Source organism: Halichoerus grypus, chromosome 4 (assembly GCF_964656455.1).
Source record: "Halichoerus grypus chromosome 4, mHalGry1.hap1.1, whole genome shotgun sequence".
Classification (NCBI taxonomy): domain Eukaryota; kingdom Metazoa; phylum Chordata; class Mammalia; order Carnivora; family Phocidae; genus Halichoerus; species Halichoerus grypus.
Window position 1 is genome coordinate 188,956,207 of NC_135715.1, and position 17,859 is coordinate 188,974,065.

The following is a 17,859-nucleotide window of genomic DNA, read 5'->3' on the forward strand; positions in this document are numbered from 1 at the left end:
TGCCTCCAGGGCGACAGCCGAGGGTGTATTTTTCCACAAGCGAAGCCCACGTCTGTTTGCCCTCGTTACACCCCGTCTTTCCTCCGTAACAGGATGTTTTGTGTGTGGCAGGTGGCCGATTCAAGAAAGAGATTGTTGTTGATGGACAGAGCTACCTGCTGCTGATTAGAGATGAAGGGGGCCCCCCAGAGGCGCAGGTGAGTACTACAAGCAAAAAACGGTAAGCAGCCTCTCACCTTGGCTCCCTTGTTCAAGTTCTGGTTCAACAGGTGGCTCTAGAAATCAGTCAGGTGTGTGCAAGAAAGGTGACTAGAGGCCCCACGAACATGTTTTCTCTAATAAACTAATTCTGTTGCTCCTTCACATAAAATCCAAGGGGGAAGTTAGGTCTCCGTGGCTGGTTTTCACGTTTTTAAGATGGAAAGAACAACAGAACTTGCGCTGGTTTGTCGACTGTTGATGTGACATCTGGAAATGTCCACAGTCCTCTCCCGTTCCCTGTAAGCAGTTTATTCCCTAGAGCAGTGGGATGATTTAGAAAGTTGCTGGTCTGAAGTCTGGAAATCTGATGGGGGCCACCATGCCGGGCTTCGTGGCGTGGTCAACCCCTACTGAAAACCAATGTGTGGCATAGTGTGGTTTCTTTGGAAGTTCCCTGAAGGCTGGGCATCCTGGAAATAAAAAAGCTTAGGTGTGGAAAATCTTTCTTTAGTTTACTTAATCTCCAGTTTATTATTTTACTTATGTCATAATTTACTAGCCAAGCACATATTACGTGGGTGAACACCTGCCCTGTGAGAGTCCGCTCATGTCATCCTCCAGAAGACCCTGGGGAGGATGCTCTTAGGAGTCCTGTCTTCACGGAGGACACTGATGCCATGACATCTTGCCCAAGGTTGGACGTGGTGGAGGGGCACAGACCCAGGTGCTTTGCCTGCCGATGGCACCAACCCGGGGATAGAACCAGGGCCCCCTCAGAGATCTCTGTCTTGGCCTCTGGCCGAGAGAACGTGTTTACTCAGTTCACTGAGGACCAGTCCTTTATTCTAGCTGTACTTTGTTCAGGAGCCTTACTTAGCCCAGAAGCGTACCCTAGTTAAAGATTTCTTCTGTGGGCGGGGATATCAGCACGGAGCCTTTCAAAATTATGGACAGGATTTTGTACAAAATTAGGCAGAGCATGCTTGAATATTCATGGGGGGGAACCTTGTTTTCAAGTTACCCTTCTCAGGCATGTGGAAGCCTGGTCTTTTCATTGTTCCAGAATATTTCATGTTACTCACCTAAGATAATAGCTTCACGAACAAGATCGTAAGACTTCTTTGTGGCTACTATGTCCTCTTAGCTTTGTGTAAAAAGTGCCAATTAACTGGCTTTTTTGTGTGTGGCCGTTGGTGGGAGCAGCCATTGGGATGGGTAGGGCTGCTTACTGAGCGCTCACCACCTGCTAGGTGCTGGGGCAGCCAGAACCCACCCATGGGAGAGTGGGGTGCGGCTTGCTTTTCCTCTGCATGGGGGTTCACACAGCCTTCCTCCGGTCCCGGAGGACCACGATCGCTCTCCGGGTGCTCATGCGCATGGGCAAGCTTCACCGCACTTCTTGGAAGAGAACGGGAAAACAGACCTCAAGGTAGAGAAAGGGGAAAGGAGATGCCGCTGTCGGCCTGGGTCCTGAGCCCTTTGCAGGGGCATCAGGCCTGTCCGGGGATTCATTCTTAACAAGATCTTGATCTCATTTAATTCTACTGTTATCCTTGGGACTTCACGTTTATTTAAATTTTATCACGTAGAATTTTCACTTACAACTGAATCACTTTTCCGTCACATGTGAAGTCAGAGCTTAACCTACAAAAAATTCCCCCAAATATATCTGAGCTGATGCCTAGGCTGGTAAAAACTTACCTAGGAACAGTGGCTTCTCGCAGAAAGTAAACAGGATTATTATTATTTTTCATTTTCATGTGGAAAGAGGAGGGTCTTTGGTGACGGATTGACCTGCTCTCGATTCTGCTGCCACAACCACGTGTGAGTCTGGGAGGCTGCTGAGCTTCCGGGGCCTTCTGTTCACTAGGCTCCAACCTTACAAGTGGTTATAAGTATTGAATGAGATAGTACGTGCCTGGCAATAGTAACTTGCCCCAAAGTAGATATGATGGAGGGTTCACCTGGATGCAGGTAAAACAAGAATAAAATGGCAAGAGTCAGGTTGTTGTGGGATTTTAATGTTTTTCCCTGATTTTTGCTCATTTTCTTAATTAGCTTTGTGTATTTCTCTAACCATAAGTAATCCTACCTCAGAGGGGGCTTTAAGAATTCACTGGCAGGGGCGCCTGGCTGGCTCACTTGTTGGAACACATGACTCTTCACACAGCCTTCCTCCGGTCCCGGAGGACCACGATCGCTCTCCGGGTGCTCATGCGCATGGGCAAGCTTCACCGCACTTCTTGGAAGTGAGTTCGAGCCCCACGTTGGGTGTAGAGATTACTTAAAAAAAAAAAAAAAAATTCAGTGGCAGCTGATCTTTCCGGTAGAAAGACCTCTTCTTGTGAGAAGGAGTGGGCCACAGCCTGGGTGGAGGATTTCTGAGAGACCGCAGGAGCCCAGAGAGGAGTCGCCCTATCTCAGAGGAGTCCAGCCAGGCTCCTGGGGGTACTGTGGAAGGGAGTTAGTGTGAAACAGAAAGCTCCAGGGTCACTGTCAGCACCTGTCTTCCGATTTGGGGAGGCTCCTCTGCGAGGCTGGGTTTGCTTTGTGTTTGTACGACTGTGGCTGGCTGGATCGGGGCAGAGGGCAGACGTTCCCATGGGAAAGCATGTGTGGATTGTGCTCCTAGGAGCCTGGGGTGGCCTGAGTGGGAAGGGGGTGAAGGTCCCATTCCAGGTATGTTACGAGGAGGATATGCTGCAGCCACGTGTTATGGCCGAAGTCAGGCACCCATCGGACTTGGCCTGAGCAAGGGGTCACGCGTCCTGTGCTCACGAAGACGCTGTCCCCACCCTTCCTCCCAACAGACAGCCTTGTCACTCAGCTCCTTCTTCTCTCTGCCCTCTTTTCTCCCTAGTTTGCCATGTGGGTGGACGCTGTGATATTTGTCTTCAGCTTAGAGGATGAGATAAGCTTCCAGACCGTTTACCACTACTACAGTCGGATGGCCAACTATCGGAACACGAGCGAGATCCCTCTGGTTCTGGTGGGGACCCAGGGTGAGTGCCGTCCCCGTGCAGCTTGGGTGTGAAGGACCCCACGGTTGAGCAGTAAGTGGACTCAGGGCCCATAGTTGTGGCCTGGAGGAATTTGAAAACGGTGTAAAGAAGAAATAATTTCTTCCTGAAGGCTTTTTCCAGTGAGAATCCAGGAAACTGAATTTGTCCCATTTCCTGATTTGATTCTGTGGAGAAATCACTCGGTCAGCACCCTCAGAAGAAAACCCTCCCCAAGTGCTCTCGAGAAAAATTCTATTTTCTTTTCCGGTAGTAGGATCTCTTAATTCTTTCGGTTATGTCAAATAGTTTATAAGCAATTTAAGAGGTTGTCGATTTTAACTTTTAGTACATCTTTAAAATCCTGCTGATTTCTTATACACAGCAGAGTTTTGTTTTATTTTGCTCTGTTATGTGTTACGATCTCTGTGTAATTTTTACCTAGCAGGTACCTCAGAGTCTGGAATTACCCTGTAAGAGCGCATTTCTTGTTTTTTGCTAGGCCACTTAAAACTTGGCCTCTTGCAAAGTGACATCCCTGATGTGTCCTTGTTCTCCGTCAGATCCACGGATGCGCTGGAGTCCACCATCTGGGTGTTAAGGCCATGTAGAATGTTTTCAAAAACCAGATGCAGGTTAACTTTAAAACTGCCTTGTCAGCAGTATGGGTAACTTAATAATCATGTCAGGAAAAACTGGATTATGCCTTCCTTTTGTTGTTGTTCGTACGCCGTATTTGTTAATTCCTTGAGAACGTCCACATCTGGTCTGCCTTTCCGTGCCCTGATGGGAGACTTTTCTCAACGAGAAACTGGCTGTGTTGAGGCAGGAACGGTCAGCTGTGCGCGTGGTCCCGGGTCCAGTGCGCGGAGAGTGCGCGCAGGCGGAGAAGCGCTGCCCTGCATGGGGCGGGTGGGTCTCGTGAGAGCAGAGGTAGCATGGGATCAACTGGAAGCATCATCTCCGTGTGCTGGATATAAAATGTTAGAGTCGGGTTCTCGTGCGGAGCACCCCCACCCTCTTTTAGGGAACGTGTAATGGCCGGTGGTCTCAGAACTGAAGCCTGGAGAGCGGCAGGTGAATTCCACCTACAACTCCATGGGAAAGAGGTTCTTTATGCCCAGGGCGCCCTCTAGTGGCCGCCGGGAAACAAGGGCGCGCCAGCGTGAAGCCCTTGGTTCTTGTTCTAATACACAGAACTGGCATGTTTCTGTTGGCATCCTGAAAATTCTGTGTTTTCTGGTGGGTGGCAGGATCTACAGCAGATCTGCCTAGAGCTGCCCTGAAGCTGGAGCGAGTCCTTTCCAGCAAGCACCTCTCCCTGCGGGCCAGCCCAGGGCATTTCTGAGCAAAGTCAGAGACTGAGTGCGGGCGTCCCCTCGCACGCTCTGTGGGTTCAGGGCTTTGTATTTCAGGCTCAGAACGCCTTTCCTCTGTGGACTCACTGCTAGGACGCAGGGACTTCTCAGTCTAGGCCAGAAGGCTCTGTGTGATCCACTGGTGTCGTCTTACACAGCCGTGGTTTGGGTAGTAGAGAGTGGGGTGTCTGGTCCCGGTGTTGGGGCTGCGCAGGCCCAGCATCAGGGCATCCTGGCCCGTGACCTGGACTGCCACCTCCCCGGGCTCTGGCCGGGGTTCCCTGGAGGAGCACCGTGGGCACGTAAATGTAACCTCAGCGGTTGCTTCTGTTATATTGGCTGTATCTCGACACACAGCTTTACTGAGGGCCTGGTTGGGGTGCAGAAGCGCGCCTCTCTGTTCCCTCCTTGGTGATGAGCGTGGCTGTCCGTGTCCCACCGCGGCTGCAAGAAGGCAGAGCCGAGCCTCTCCCAGGTTGGCTCACGTGTCTGTAGAGGACGCCTGTGGAAGGCTCCGTAGAGACTCCGGGGAAGCCCTGATGTGGTCCCCGAGTGGAAGAACTTGCCCTTTTTAATCCTGCTGGTCTTCTGAGCATTTTTCTGGAGAGCCCACAGGCGAGGGAGCACCTGAGCCAGGGAGCCCGGGTGGAGGACAGATGCCCGCAGTGTCCTCACGTTCGTTTGTGGGACTTTGTCCATCGTCAGCACAGCCCCATCCCAAATGAACAGGGCCTGACTGTTACCAAGCAGGGACGTTCCTCACCTGAGGGGTCCTCTTGGTCCTTAATCAGACCTCTCATTTCCAGAGTGCCCTAGAAGCCCCTGTGGCAGGAGGGTAGAGTGAGTGTGGGCTTCTGGAAGGTTCCACTCCTAGGTACTTGTTCGCTGCTTGCAGCCTTGCTCTGTGAAGCCTGTGTGTTGTGCTTTTGCACGGGCTTCGTGGGGTGTTGGGGGTAAGAGGTGGGTCAGGTTACAGATGAGGGACTCTGAGCTTTCCCCTACCCCAGGTGTTTGGGGTCGGTGGCCTCATCCAAGGGTGGGAGGAGTGTCTCTGCGAGAATGCGTGTTCTCTCCGGGTGTAGTCAGGGAGCTGTGCGAGGGTCCGTAAGTGGACAGGACACTTCTGAATGAGGTAGTTACATAATGTTCGTTAAGCTGGTTCTGTTTTAAAGGCTTGCAGATGACATCGATTTGAGGGAGGGGCACAAGCTGTGAACAGGTGCAGAGTTACAGGTGGAATGAGAGACCAGGCTGGTGTAGCCCCAACTGACGCGTGGTGCAGGTACAACGTGGCCAGAGCGGAGACGCGTCGCTGCACCTGGGAAGTCAGGATGGGACAGCATGGGGTGGGCCTCCCGCTGAGGAAGGGGGCCTGTGGGACTTTTGGGGACCCCAGGTCAGGTTAAGCTGGATTGACACTACGGCATGTGTTTACACCAGAGCATTGAAAAATTACAGATTTCAACCTTTTTTCCTACCGTTTTCTTAAAAGATGTTTGCACCTTTAAAAAATACTTCTTTTCCTTAAGTGTTGTGAAATCCAAGTCAAATTTTTAGTCTGGAAGACAAGAAGACAGGACAAGATGTTCTTTGAAGAAACCCCTCTAAGGGGCCTTCCCAGGGAATGTTCTAGAACATCTGTTGAGGTGGCACAAGCCATTGTCGGAGAAAGAGGCCTGAATCGGAGTTAATCTTGATTTCTTTATGGGAAACTGCCAGGTCAGGCTTGTTCCATGAGCTAAAAATAAAACAGGAAGCAAGAGAAAGAGGGGGTAAAAATGAATAAATTATTCCCTCAAGATGCCACTTTTTTATACTTACAAAATTAAATGTCACGTGCACTTCCTGAGCCCCAGAATAAGCACAGTTTGAAAGGTTGTTGCTATCTCTGGGATTTCTGTTGTTCTGGTGCTCTTCCTTTGACTAGTGGGGAAAACCCTCTCGGTGGGTTTTTGTTTCAAGAGCAGTTGGCGTTTTCCGTGGCACAGGAGCCTCAAGCCCGCGGAGAAAACTTCCGTGTAGAAAAAAGTCCCCAAAAAGTGCCTGTTGTCTCACACCTCGCTCCTAACATCTTGGCCTTTCTCTGTTGGCATGTGCGGGACACGGGAACGCATGGTGGGGTGGGGTAGAGGCATGTTGGACACTGAGCCAAAGAAGGCTGGTTTTTCTTTGTTCAGGGGACTGGTGGCAGGTGCCCCACATCTGTTTTGTTGCTCAAACGTCCTCATCTGTATACAGACCCTGCGGGAAGTGGGTGCGCCCAGGACTGGTTCCGTTAAGACCTAAGGTGGTTCGCACCCCAGCCTGCCTCAGTCTACCGTAAACACACCAGGTGCTTGGCTGCCCCCCTGCCCCAGGTGCTCTCCCCCCAGGTAGTGGCTGGTTGGCCTTTCCCTCCTTCCTGCGGGTGGGGCTGCCCTGAGAATCCACACTGAGCACACGGACCGTCGAACATCCTGCCCTGCCTGACGTGGTCTCGTGGCCACACAACGTTCATCGCTGTTCCACGTCTCTGTCTTGTTCTCCGCCTCCCTCCCCGGCCACCCTCATAGCCCCTCCATGAGGGAGCCAAGTTTTGTCTGTTTTGTCCACTGGGGCAACCCTGTGCCCGGAACAGGACCAGACACCTGAGGGCAGCTCTGTGGACACGGACTGAACAGGTGTATGGCTGCACCTGGGGAGTAATGCTGCTAGAACGCAGTGAGCAGAGTGCTTTGTGCACCAGACGTCACCTGCACACAGTGAGCATGGCTGTTTTTTTCTCCTTTTTAAAGTGTTCTCTTCTGGAGCCACATTTAACTCTTAACCCCTTTCTGGGCATCCTTTATTTCCGTTTCAGAAGCAGCATCCTGTGAAACACATTTTTACAAATGGAGACTGTCCTAAATGACTGAGATTATTACTTGGAGGGTAAACTAGGTTTTAAAAACTCCAGGTTCTTAAACACATGACATGCCCGGGAGCAGGGCGCAGGTTTTGAGCTACTTGGAGGCTTGAAGTGGCGGGACGTCAGCAGGGCTGCTTATGGTCACCGTGTGCTGTCTGTTCCAGATGCCATAAGTTCCACTAACCCACGGGTCATCGACGACGCCAGGGCGCGGAAGCTCTCCAGCGACCTGAAGCGGTGTACCTACTACGAGACGTGCGCCACCTACGGGCTGAACGTGGAGCGGGTCTTTCAGGACGGTAAGCGCTCCCCGCCGCGCATCCACGTGCCCTTCCGCGGCGCAGGGCCCGCCCGGCGTGAATCCGAGTGCCCCCCTCATGCAGGGGGGCGCTCAGCTGCGTGCGTGTTCAGAAGACTCAGCAGTCCGCTGGGAATCCTGTGTGGTGTGCCTGTGACGTGACCCGTGCACACGGTGTGGCACTGCCCAGCTTAGCTTCTGCACGTGCGGGGTCCCACCTACACATCTCTTCTCCACCGTAGCTGCTCATTCTTAATTCAAGCCCGTCTCTAAAAACAGCCTCAATATTCGCTCTTAGGCTTTGGAGAGAATAAACCAAAAGAGGAAAGAGAGTCAAGTTTGGGCCCCCCCGAAAAAAAAAAAAAAACCCAATCCCACATTAAGACTTATGGCTGAGAGCCAACACCACGACTTAAGAATTGTTTCTTTGTTGCTGAATTCATTAGTGATCACCCGCCCCTGGAACAGCCGGAACAGCCATGCACCAGACAGGAAACCCTCCTGGAGAAGCGCAGGGCTCCACGGGGCAGAGACAGTCACGTCCGTGATCGTGATGCCAAGAGTCGGGCTGGGAAGCGGGAGGGGGATGGGCGAAGGCGTGGGGGAGGTGGTGGGAGGGAGGGGTGGTCTTGGGTCCGGAGGGGTCAGGAAAGTCTGGGAGAAAGCGACTCCCCTAGCCTGAAGGGCATTGCTCCCCGCGGAGGGTCCCAATGTCCGCGGGGAGTTGTGGGGAGTAACTCCCAGGCCGCCCCCCACCTGGCTGACCTCCGCGGCGGCAGAGCAGACCGCCTGAGCCGCCCGTCATCCCGGCCTTGCTGGGCCCCAACCCTGACGAAGACGTGTTCCTACCAGTGCAAGTAGTAATTGCTCACCTGCGTTTGGGACCTCCCCACACCGGACAGTGTATGCTCTTCTTAAATGTCCAGATGAATTTTCAGATGGAATTGGAAGAATTCCACACTTTGACTATTTTTATGACATTTCATAGATTGGGTCCCTTTCCAAACTTCGCATTTTCTTCCCTTTTCTGTACGAGCCGGTTCCATTCTCAGCTTGCGGCCTCCTTCCCTGCCCTTCCTGCTTCTCAGCCCGTGTGTCCTGCAGAGGCCTTTGTGCTCTGGGTCCTCACCGCCTCCCCGGTGCCTGTTCTGACGCAGAGGCATCCTGCTGAGGGACAGCTCGGGGGCCCTTCTTCCCGCCCCTGCCCCCCCGCCCCGGCCATCCCCATCCCTGCTGGAGCCCATCATGGCCTGTGTACGCCCGTGCTTACGGCACCTCGAATGTTTGCCTGTGAAGAGCTGCGCACGGAGGCGCGTGGGGCTCCTGGAGGGCGCCCAGCGGGGCAGGCAGCCCAGACCCTGTGGGGCTGTTACAGATGAAGGTCCCCAGGCTTGGGTGCACGGGCCATGTCTGGCCAACCACCTGTTCCTGTGTTTTCTCGGGCGCACGGGCGGGCTGCTCTTGTTACCACCACAGAGTTCAGTGGTTGATGTGGAAACGTGATGGCCCCGCCAGGCCTGAAACAGCCCCTCCCTGGCCCTTTGCGGCGGCTTTGCCGGCCCCTGGTGGAGATTTTCGGAATTTCATCCTGTGGATGAGCTTATCCTCCACAATTGCTTTACATGTGCATTTATCGAAAATGTGAACTTTCCATAAATGAGCTCATACATAATCGTAAGAGTTGGTTGACACTAGGGGAAGCCCAGATACTGTGCTTCCCTGCCCTGCATCCAGAGCGCACGGCGGTCAGCGCTGGCTCCGGCGCTGGAAGCACTTTGTTGTCTGCAGGCCGGAGCGCTAGCAAGGGGAGGACCGGAAGGGCTTTTCCAAACAGCGTTACTTTATGCTCTTAGAGGGTTTCCATTGCTGTGATTTAACAAAACACATGACGCTCGTACCGTGAGTTTTCACAGGTTTAGGAGATTTCCAATACATGTTGTTACTTCTTATTTTAGAAATAATGCATTGCCATTAAATATTTGAATTGTACAAAGTCAGAAAAGGAAATAATACCCACGATACTACAGTTTTTGTGACTATTGTGATTTTGTCCTTGAAATATTTCTATTTATATGAAGATAAGATTTAAAAATAAGATGAGGGTTTACTCTGCATATTTGGTAGGAGGATTATAGGGTATGTCTTTTTGTTAAGTCGTGAACTCTGTAATTGTTAGTGTTAAAAATAGTTGCTGACCGAGTGGGGACTGTGCTCAGTATTTAGAAATTGTGAACAGTCACGATCCATTTTAATCCTTAAGGGGAAAAAAAAACCCTCACAAGGTTTAGCGTTAAAGAAATCAAGGCTCAGAAAAATTAAGCTTGACCAGAGGTATCTGGATGGGATGCCTGTCCTGGGACGAGGAGCCCAGAGCTTTAACCATTCTGTCATTAAAGCCACAGTGATGTGGGTCCTGCCCGGTCCCCTGGGGGAGGCTGGATGGAGGGCGCACTCGGCAGGCTCTCCACCCACTCACAGACTCACGTCATTCAGATTTCTCTTTCAACTTTCTGGCTTCCTTTACGCCTTAGGACTTGCCTTTATTTATGTGCTTTTCATATCTTTGCATTGTAGAAAGAGAAAGAGCGGGTAGTTTCTATGTAACATTTAACATACCCCTGAAAGAAGGAAACAGGCCTGGTTCTCACACCAGCCAGACCTCCCTAGCACCTGTCTCTGCCCCCCAGGCTTTCTGGTCGACTGGCTCCCCGGTTGATTTTTTAAGATACCAGGGACTGTAGTCTTTGCTTCTTTAACTTGGAGTTCTTAGTATCCTGAAACTGAAGACAGATTGCAGAATTAATGGAGAAATAGAATGTCTGTCTACTTTTCTCTCCAGGGTGTAGTTCTCACATGGCTCTTGGAAAGTAATCCAGGATGGAGGGTCTCCGTCAGCATCAGGGGTGTCCCCCGAGGCAGGGAGGCAGTGGATGCCCTCATCTGAGAAGCAGCGTTGCTCATGCCAAGCCTCTGGTTCGGGGTCGAGAAGAGGGGCTAGTACGGGGAGGGCCCCCGTCTTGGCGAGGTGGAGGGCCAGCGCCCAGAGACGGAAGCTTGCACCTTCCCCGAGGGTGGAGGACAGGTGTGAAGGACCAGGCTGCCTTCTGTCACCTGCTCGCAGTGGTCCGGGATCATCGTTGATCCTGCTCCTGATGAGTTTGTGTGGCTTGTGGAGCAGAATGTCTGGCCTCCACGAAGGGGGTCAGTAAATAAGATTCACCTTCTAAGAAATCACATACTCCCTGGTTCTACTGCATCTGGGCTGCCGGGACTGACATGGGCATGGTTACCTGTCTGTCTGTCTGGATTCCCAGAAGAGCCCTGCAGGGAGCTCAGGGCCCCACAGGCTGGACCAGGGGATTGAGGCAGCCCGGGCTGCGCATGGCCCACCACCCCGTGTCTCTCCGTCTGTCCAGTTCTGTGCAGCTCTGGTCGCCGCCAGCCATGTCTGCGAGATTAACTTCGGGCTTTTGTAGTTTTAATGTTATAACGGTAATGTCTGTGTTTGGCATGAAATTTTTCAAAAGTCCCTGGTCATTTGTTCTCTCGGCCTGGATTCATGAAGATACAGGATTACAGAAAAATAAAGTTCACTCTCTGCAGACACTGTTTCTCTGGTGCTGTGATTTCTATTCAAGAGAAGTTTCTCTCACTCTGTAAAGGAACCAACTGCGTGGAAGAAGTCCTTGCATTGAGCACATCTTTCCTGACATTTTCGTTGAGTCTCTGTGTAGGGAAAGGAGGGTAGTGTTGGTGATGGGATTTTTTTGACCTAGATATTCAGGGACAACCTAAAAGGATTATAACTTAGTGACAGAATTAAATCCCTCTCCTAGAAGACGAAGCCGTGCTGAAAGGTAGTGAACAGCCGTGTGTGTAAGTGGTTGAAGGACCCCTTGGACCGTTCTTGTGCGCCATCTTGGGACTCTGCCTCCTCATGTTCATGAGGGAGCATTTGGGATTTTAGTTCCCTGAAGCTGGATTTTGGAAATGATGAATTCTCCCTTTCCAATCATTTTTAGATTTCTAACTCTACATTGAATGTCCTTGCTTACAGCTTGTTTTGTTTGGATGACAGGGATTGTATAATGGATGTATGATGAGCATAGCGATTTGCGTCAGAGTGTAGTTCTCTTTTTCAAACTAAGCATGATGTAGAATCAGTTTTTTGTTTGTTTTGACATTTTGTGAAGTAGAGCCAATAGATCCCCTAAGTTTTTTGGGGGTATATTTTGTAATTTTTAGATTATGGTATCTGACTGGTGTGTGATATTTTAAAGATCTCTGATATATAAAGAGAAGTGGTTTCCCTTTCATATGGAATGAGTAAAACCTGATGGTGGTACAAGATATTTAATTTTCCCTTATCCAGGCTACTTTATGCCCTTTTCCTTTCTCCTTCCCTCCCTCTCCTAAAATGAGCTGATAGAGATTTGTCTGTGTTGTAGAACAGTGTTGTTTTGTATATGGGTCGTTCCTGTTACGCATCCTGATGCCACCTGTTTTGTATACAGAATTTTTTTTTTTTTTTTTTTTAGATTTTATTTATTTATTTGACAGAGAGAGACACAGCGAGAGAGGGAACACAAGCAGGGGGAATGGGAGAGGGAGAAGCAGGCTTCCTGCCGAGCAGGGAGCCCGATGTGGGGCTCGATCCCAGGACCCTGGGACCATGACCTGAGCCGAAGGCAGGCGCTTAACGACTGAGCCACCCAGGCGCCCCTTGTATACAGAATTTAATATTCTTGCACATATCTTCTAAACTGTAGTCACTTGTTAAATCCCAACTGAAAGCATCCTATTAGACATTAATGCATACTTCCCTGTGAAGCTTTAACCTCCTACCTTCTTAAGCTTGTCTTCGTAGGACAGTAGGAAAACCCATATGCACAACATTTTGCTCTGACAATAACTGTTTAGACCTGGTCAAGATCCCTATAAGCCAAGATCTAGGTAATTACAAATTACCATCTGTCTGCTTGACCCTCCCCAAGACTGCTGGGTTTTGTCACTGTGTTGTCGCCCAGAGTAACTGGATAGTCCAGTGATCTCACACAGAAGACCGCTCACTCTAGGATAGATGTTCTACGTTACTTATGTGAGAAAGAGACCATTCAGTTTGAGGTGCATGTGCCCTTTGGACGGCAGCCTCAGAAGGGTTCTGGGCGCTGGGGGCTGGCGCTCGGGCTTCCTGTGATCACACACTTCATGCAGTGTCCTGTGGACGGGCGTCCCTCTGACGGCATGGGCCCGTCGGCCTCCCGGCACAGTCACGCCAGCTCTTTACATGCGTGCTGTGTAGTTCACATTCTGGAAAGCACCTGCATAGAAGCTGTCCCCTAGTTGTCCCCCCACCCCCTGCCTGCGGATGGCTCACCCGCGAGTGGACGCCCTGTACGTCAGGGCTGAGCCAGGAGAGGCTGCTTGACTGGCCCAGGGGTTTGCGGTAAGTCGGGGAGCCTCGGTTTGCCTTCTGTCCTCTGCTTCCAAAGACTGATATCCTGATGTACAAAGAATCCCATTTCACATTAAATTCTGCAGCTGCTTGGTCCTAATTACGGGAGTGTCCAGCACAAGAGTAGCTGTATTAATGAGCCCGGTTTGTATGACCTAATTGCATGTGTTAGAGCATCAGTAAGTGGGAGCAGGCCAGGGGTTTTGTTCCTGAGTGCTGCATCATCCTGTGCCGTTTTGTTTTGCTCACACCGCCGTCTTTTGTTTGTGCTGTTAAAGGATGTGTCAGGCCTCTTCCATTACCTTCTTGGAACCCGCTTAATTTTCATTGTTGGGGTGGCCTATTTTATTATTTGTTTTGTTGTTGCTCTTTTTATTGTGTCAGGGGGTAGACTGGAGTCCCTTTCTTTTTGTGTTAATTCTTTTTCCAAAGGAGTTCTTTCAAAAATGATATCTTCCGGGCGCCTGGGTGGCTCAGTTGGTTAAGCGACTGCCTTCGGCTCAGGTCATGATCCTGGAGTCCCTGGATCGAGTCCCGCATCGGGCTCCCCGCTCAGTGGGGAGTCTGCTTCTCCCTATGACCCTCACCCCTCTCATGTGCTCTCTCTCTCTCATTCTCTCTGTCTCAAATAAAAAAAAAAAAAAAAAAATGATATCTTCCATGATGAAAAGCAAGCCATATATATGTGTACATTGGGCGTTTCGTGTGTGTGTGTGTGTGTGTGTGTGTGTATAGAGAGAGAGGGAGAGAGAGAGAAAAGGCCAACGGAGTCATGCAGTGTTTGCTAATTTCTATTTTTTTATCGTTTGTAGTAACTAATATTTATGTCACAGTTTAAGGGTTTCTAATGTAAGATAGTGGAACTGAATAGGCCCTCTTTACAGCTGGTGTCCGGCCCGCGTGTCCTTTCTGCCCGTGGTTTTCTCGGGGCATCTGTGCCCGTGTCCCCACGCCCCTGCCCTTGGCGCACTCTCACTGCCCCCTCCTCATTGCATTGAAACGTTGTACATTCAAGGTTTCATGGGACAGAGGGGTAGTTTATGTTATGACGGGGCAAATGGAAACTTTACTGTGCTTAAGTTATACTTTATTCAGGGGGGTTAATATTTTATTTTTTTAATTTTATTTATTTATTTCACAGAGAGAGAGACACAGTGAGAGAGGGAACACAAGCAGGGGGAGTGGGAGAGGGAGAAGCAGGCTTCCCGCGGAGCAGAGAACCCCATGCGGGACTTGATCCCCGGGATCAGGACCTGAGCCGAAGGCAGACACCTAACGACTGAGCCACCCAGGCGCCCCGGGGGTTAATATTTTAAAACCTTCTAAGAATAAGGATGACATGAGCCAGTTGCCAGGAGGAGCAAGACAGAGGGCAGAAGGAGGAGAAAGACAGAGAGAAGGAGAAGGAGGGGCAGAAGGAGGAGAAAGACAGAGAAGGAAAACACCCTTCACGCTCCGAGGGTAGTGGGTTGAGTCCTGTAACACGGGCGTGGCCCCGGTTTGGCGGCCGTCTGCTGTCCTCGTTAAACACCAGCGTTCAGGGGCTGTCGCTGCTTGGCAGCTTCTAACGTGGTCGAGTCCCATGGAAATTAGAATCCGCACGTTGCCTCCAAAAGGACCACGCCTCTCATTAAATTGAAAAGCTACCTATCAGGTGTTGACATTAAGTAGACTTAGGGTCGAGCCTGTGGGTGGGGAGGGAGTGTGTACAGTGAGCAAGAAGGCCTGGGTCTGGGCGGGTTTCCTGTGTGCTGTAGGCTGGTTTGTGTGTGGATGGGAAAGTGCATGAATGATGGACATCGTTTATTTTTATAAAACATGATATTGTCCGTACCCTTTGTATGTGCATCTTTAAATTCAGCTTATTTCTTAACCAGAGAAACTTTCTCTGTGAACAGGGTTAAATCACAAAATGAAATAATGAATTAATACCAAAGTTACAGTATCATTGCCCGTACGGCACAGACAAGTATGAACACAACTGGCGGTAATAAGACCTATTTTCAGAGGCCAAAAAAACAAAACCAAAACGAAAAGAAAAAAAAAAACAACTTTTGAAATTAGTATTTTTAGAAAAAAAGTTTGAGTTACAAGCGTCTTATAGACGAGCCAGACCTCTGGCAGCTGACCTGCAGCCGAGTGTCTTCACGCACATTTGACAAATGGGGAGCGTGTTACGGTGGGACTAACGGCCAGGCTGTAAGTGAACATTGTCAGGATTCATTTGAGAATTTGTTGAAAGTGATGACCCTGGAATAATCCGAGTGTTTTAAGGTATTATTATGAATTGGACACAAGTATGAAATCAGCTTGTTTCTTGTTTGAAGTCTCTTTGTCTAGAAATTTCCCCTTTTGAGAGTTTCTCTCTCATCCATTGAGCTGTTCAGTGGACCCAGAGGCTGGACGTTTATAGAGGGACTAACTCTTTTGGATATCATTTGATTTGCTTACAGTCCCCTGTCCAGCGTGAAAGCGTTGAGGTAGGGGGAGTATCTCCATGGTGGGTGTGGTTCACACTGCAGCTCCAGGCCGTAACAACTCGGAATCAAGTGTGAGACTCGGTAATTCTTACACTAGTTTCTGGTGGGGTAGAGAGGACCGTGACGTTTTTCACTCTTTCCAGAGTAACATCCGAAGAAATCATCTTAAAATCTTGATACCAAGGTGCTGTTATTACAAACAACAGGAGACCGTGAATAGTCTTCTGTTTCATGGTTCTGTAGACTGTTGTCAGTAGGGGCTGTGATTGTCTCTGGCAGTTTCTTACCCCAAGTCGGGAATGTTTCCTGCTGCGTTTCCCTTAGGGCCGCCTTGGGCGGGCACCACGGCTCATGTGTGCCCATAGATGCTGCTTTAACCCCCGCCCTGCCAACGCGAGATCAGTAAACACACTGTTAGTAAGTGTGCTCTATTCTGATGTTCGTGTTAAGACTCCGATCTGCTCACAGAATTAATTTTATCAATGACACAGGAGACGGTTGTGTTCATACTTGTCCGTGCTGTGGCCTCGTACATCGTAGCTGGGGCCTGCCCCAGGATCCTGTTAATGACTTGAGCCAGCTTGAATTAGCTTGATGTATCATTAATGCATACAAATGGCTTTTATTTTTGTTCATAATCTATTCATAATGCCACGCCATTCTGCTCTCCCTAATGTTTTTAAAATGATTAAACGATGATGTACTTTTTGACCTACTTAACCCTCCGCAGCCTCTGATCAACACAATATGAAGATATCACTTAAATAGGAAAGTCAGAAATGTTACACTTCATGGCTGGTGTTTCCAACTTACTTTGAAGTCTTTTGTTTATAACATTTTCCCCTTGGAGAATACAGACATAGCAGATTCTTAGTGGCCTCCCTTCACCGAGGAACTGTCCGCCAATGATGGGGGTTAGCAGCACCAGTAAGTTCGGTTCATGAAAGAGAAGGAAGAGTAATCCTCCAAGGAGGGAAGTTGTGAAGGTTCTTGACACCAGAAAGCATAGCTTTACCCTGTGGATGCTGATGTTTGTGCACGCTACTCAGCAGTGGGGGGCTGACCAGGAGTGTATGGGGGTCCAGGCCGGAGCAGACGCTGGGCTTCCCCGAAGGCAGGCTCTGGGATCCCACGTCGGCTTGTGGGTAGTTAGTGCAGAGTCACCGGAAATTCTGTGAAGAGAAAATGACACCCAAACAGCTGGGCAGATCTTCCCTGATTTAGGGAGAAAGCAGCTATGAAGGGTGGATTGCACACTTGTTTGTCTAAAGAAAAAGAGACTGTAGAAACTTTGATGACTAAATTGGATTGTGTGAGATTTGCTAAAGAAATTTTTTTTAAAGATTTATTTATTTGAGAGAGAGAGTGTGCGTGGGGTTGGGAAGGGCAGAGAGAGAGGGAGAGAGAATCCCAAGCAGAGTCCCCGCTGAGTGGAACTGATGCAGGGCTCAGTCTCATGTCCCTGAGATCACAACCTGAGCCGAAACCAGGAGTCGGACACTTAACCGACTGAGCCACCCAGGCGCCCCTAAGGAGATGATTTTTGAAGGATGTGAAATATGGAGATAAAAACCACCCATCACACCACCCCCAGTGGCTGTTACCGTTAAGGTGTGGGGGGTGTGGCTGTCTGCATGCCCGTGTGTTTGGAAAAAGCAGATTTTCGGGCCTTATGACATGGTAAAATCTGCTTTTTTCACATCAATACTTTCTCTACAATGTATTTTCTCATTTTTGCATTGCATTCCATTGAGTGACTAGAAATACTTTTTTGGCCCAATCCACTATTAGACATTGAGGGGTCCCCCCAGTTATGTGCTTTAGGATCAGTGCCTGAGTGGATGGCTCTTTACCTGAATCTTTGTCTCCATCCTTCATCATTTATTTAGGATTAACTTTCATCACGTAGAAGTAGAAAATAATCATAATTTTTAAATTTGTCTCAAATATTACTATCGATATGTTAATGTGAAAATAAGCTCACCTTCGCAGTCAGGCGTTTTGTTAGGAGATGGCGGTCGGTCCCTTGGGCGGGCAAAGGTCTGGCGTGTTGGTGACACACGGGAGCCGGTGGGCCCTGCTGCTCTTGCCGATGTGGCCTCGGTGTTTCTGGTAGGTTCTCTACACCTGGAGTACCCCAGCTCCCCAGAGGGCAGATGGCCCAGGGAGACTGTCCCCAGT

At 49.9% G+C, this 17,859-nt stretch overlaps 1 protein-coding gene across 13 annotated transcripts in view; it reads left to right on the top strand.

Moving 5' to 3' along the window:
- AGAP1 (ArfGAP with GTPase domain, ankyrin repeat and PH domain 1) overlaps window positions 1-17,859 on the top strand; it is a 524,718-nt gene that overhangs the window by 208,160 nt on the left and 298,699 nt on the right. For all 13 annotated transcript variants that reach the window (XM_078071496.1, XM_078071497.1, XM_078071498.1 and 10 more), the window contains 3 exons: window positions 112-197; window positions 3,062-3,203; window positions 7,610-7,744. In XM_078071496.1, the coding sequence (XP_077927622.1) occupies window positions 112-197; window positions 3,062-3,203; window positions 7,610-7,744 (363 nt within the window). The remainder of the gene's footprint in view (window positions 1-111; window positions 198-3,061; window positions 3,204-7,609; window positions 7,745-17,859) is intronic.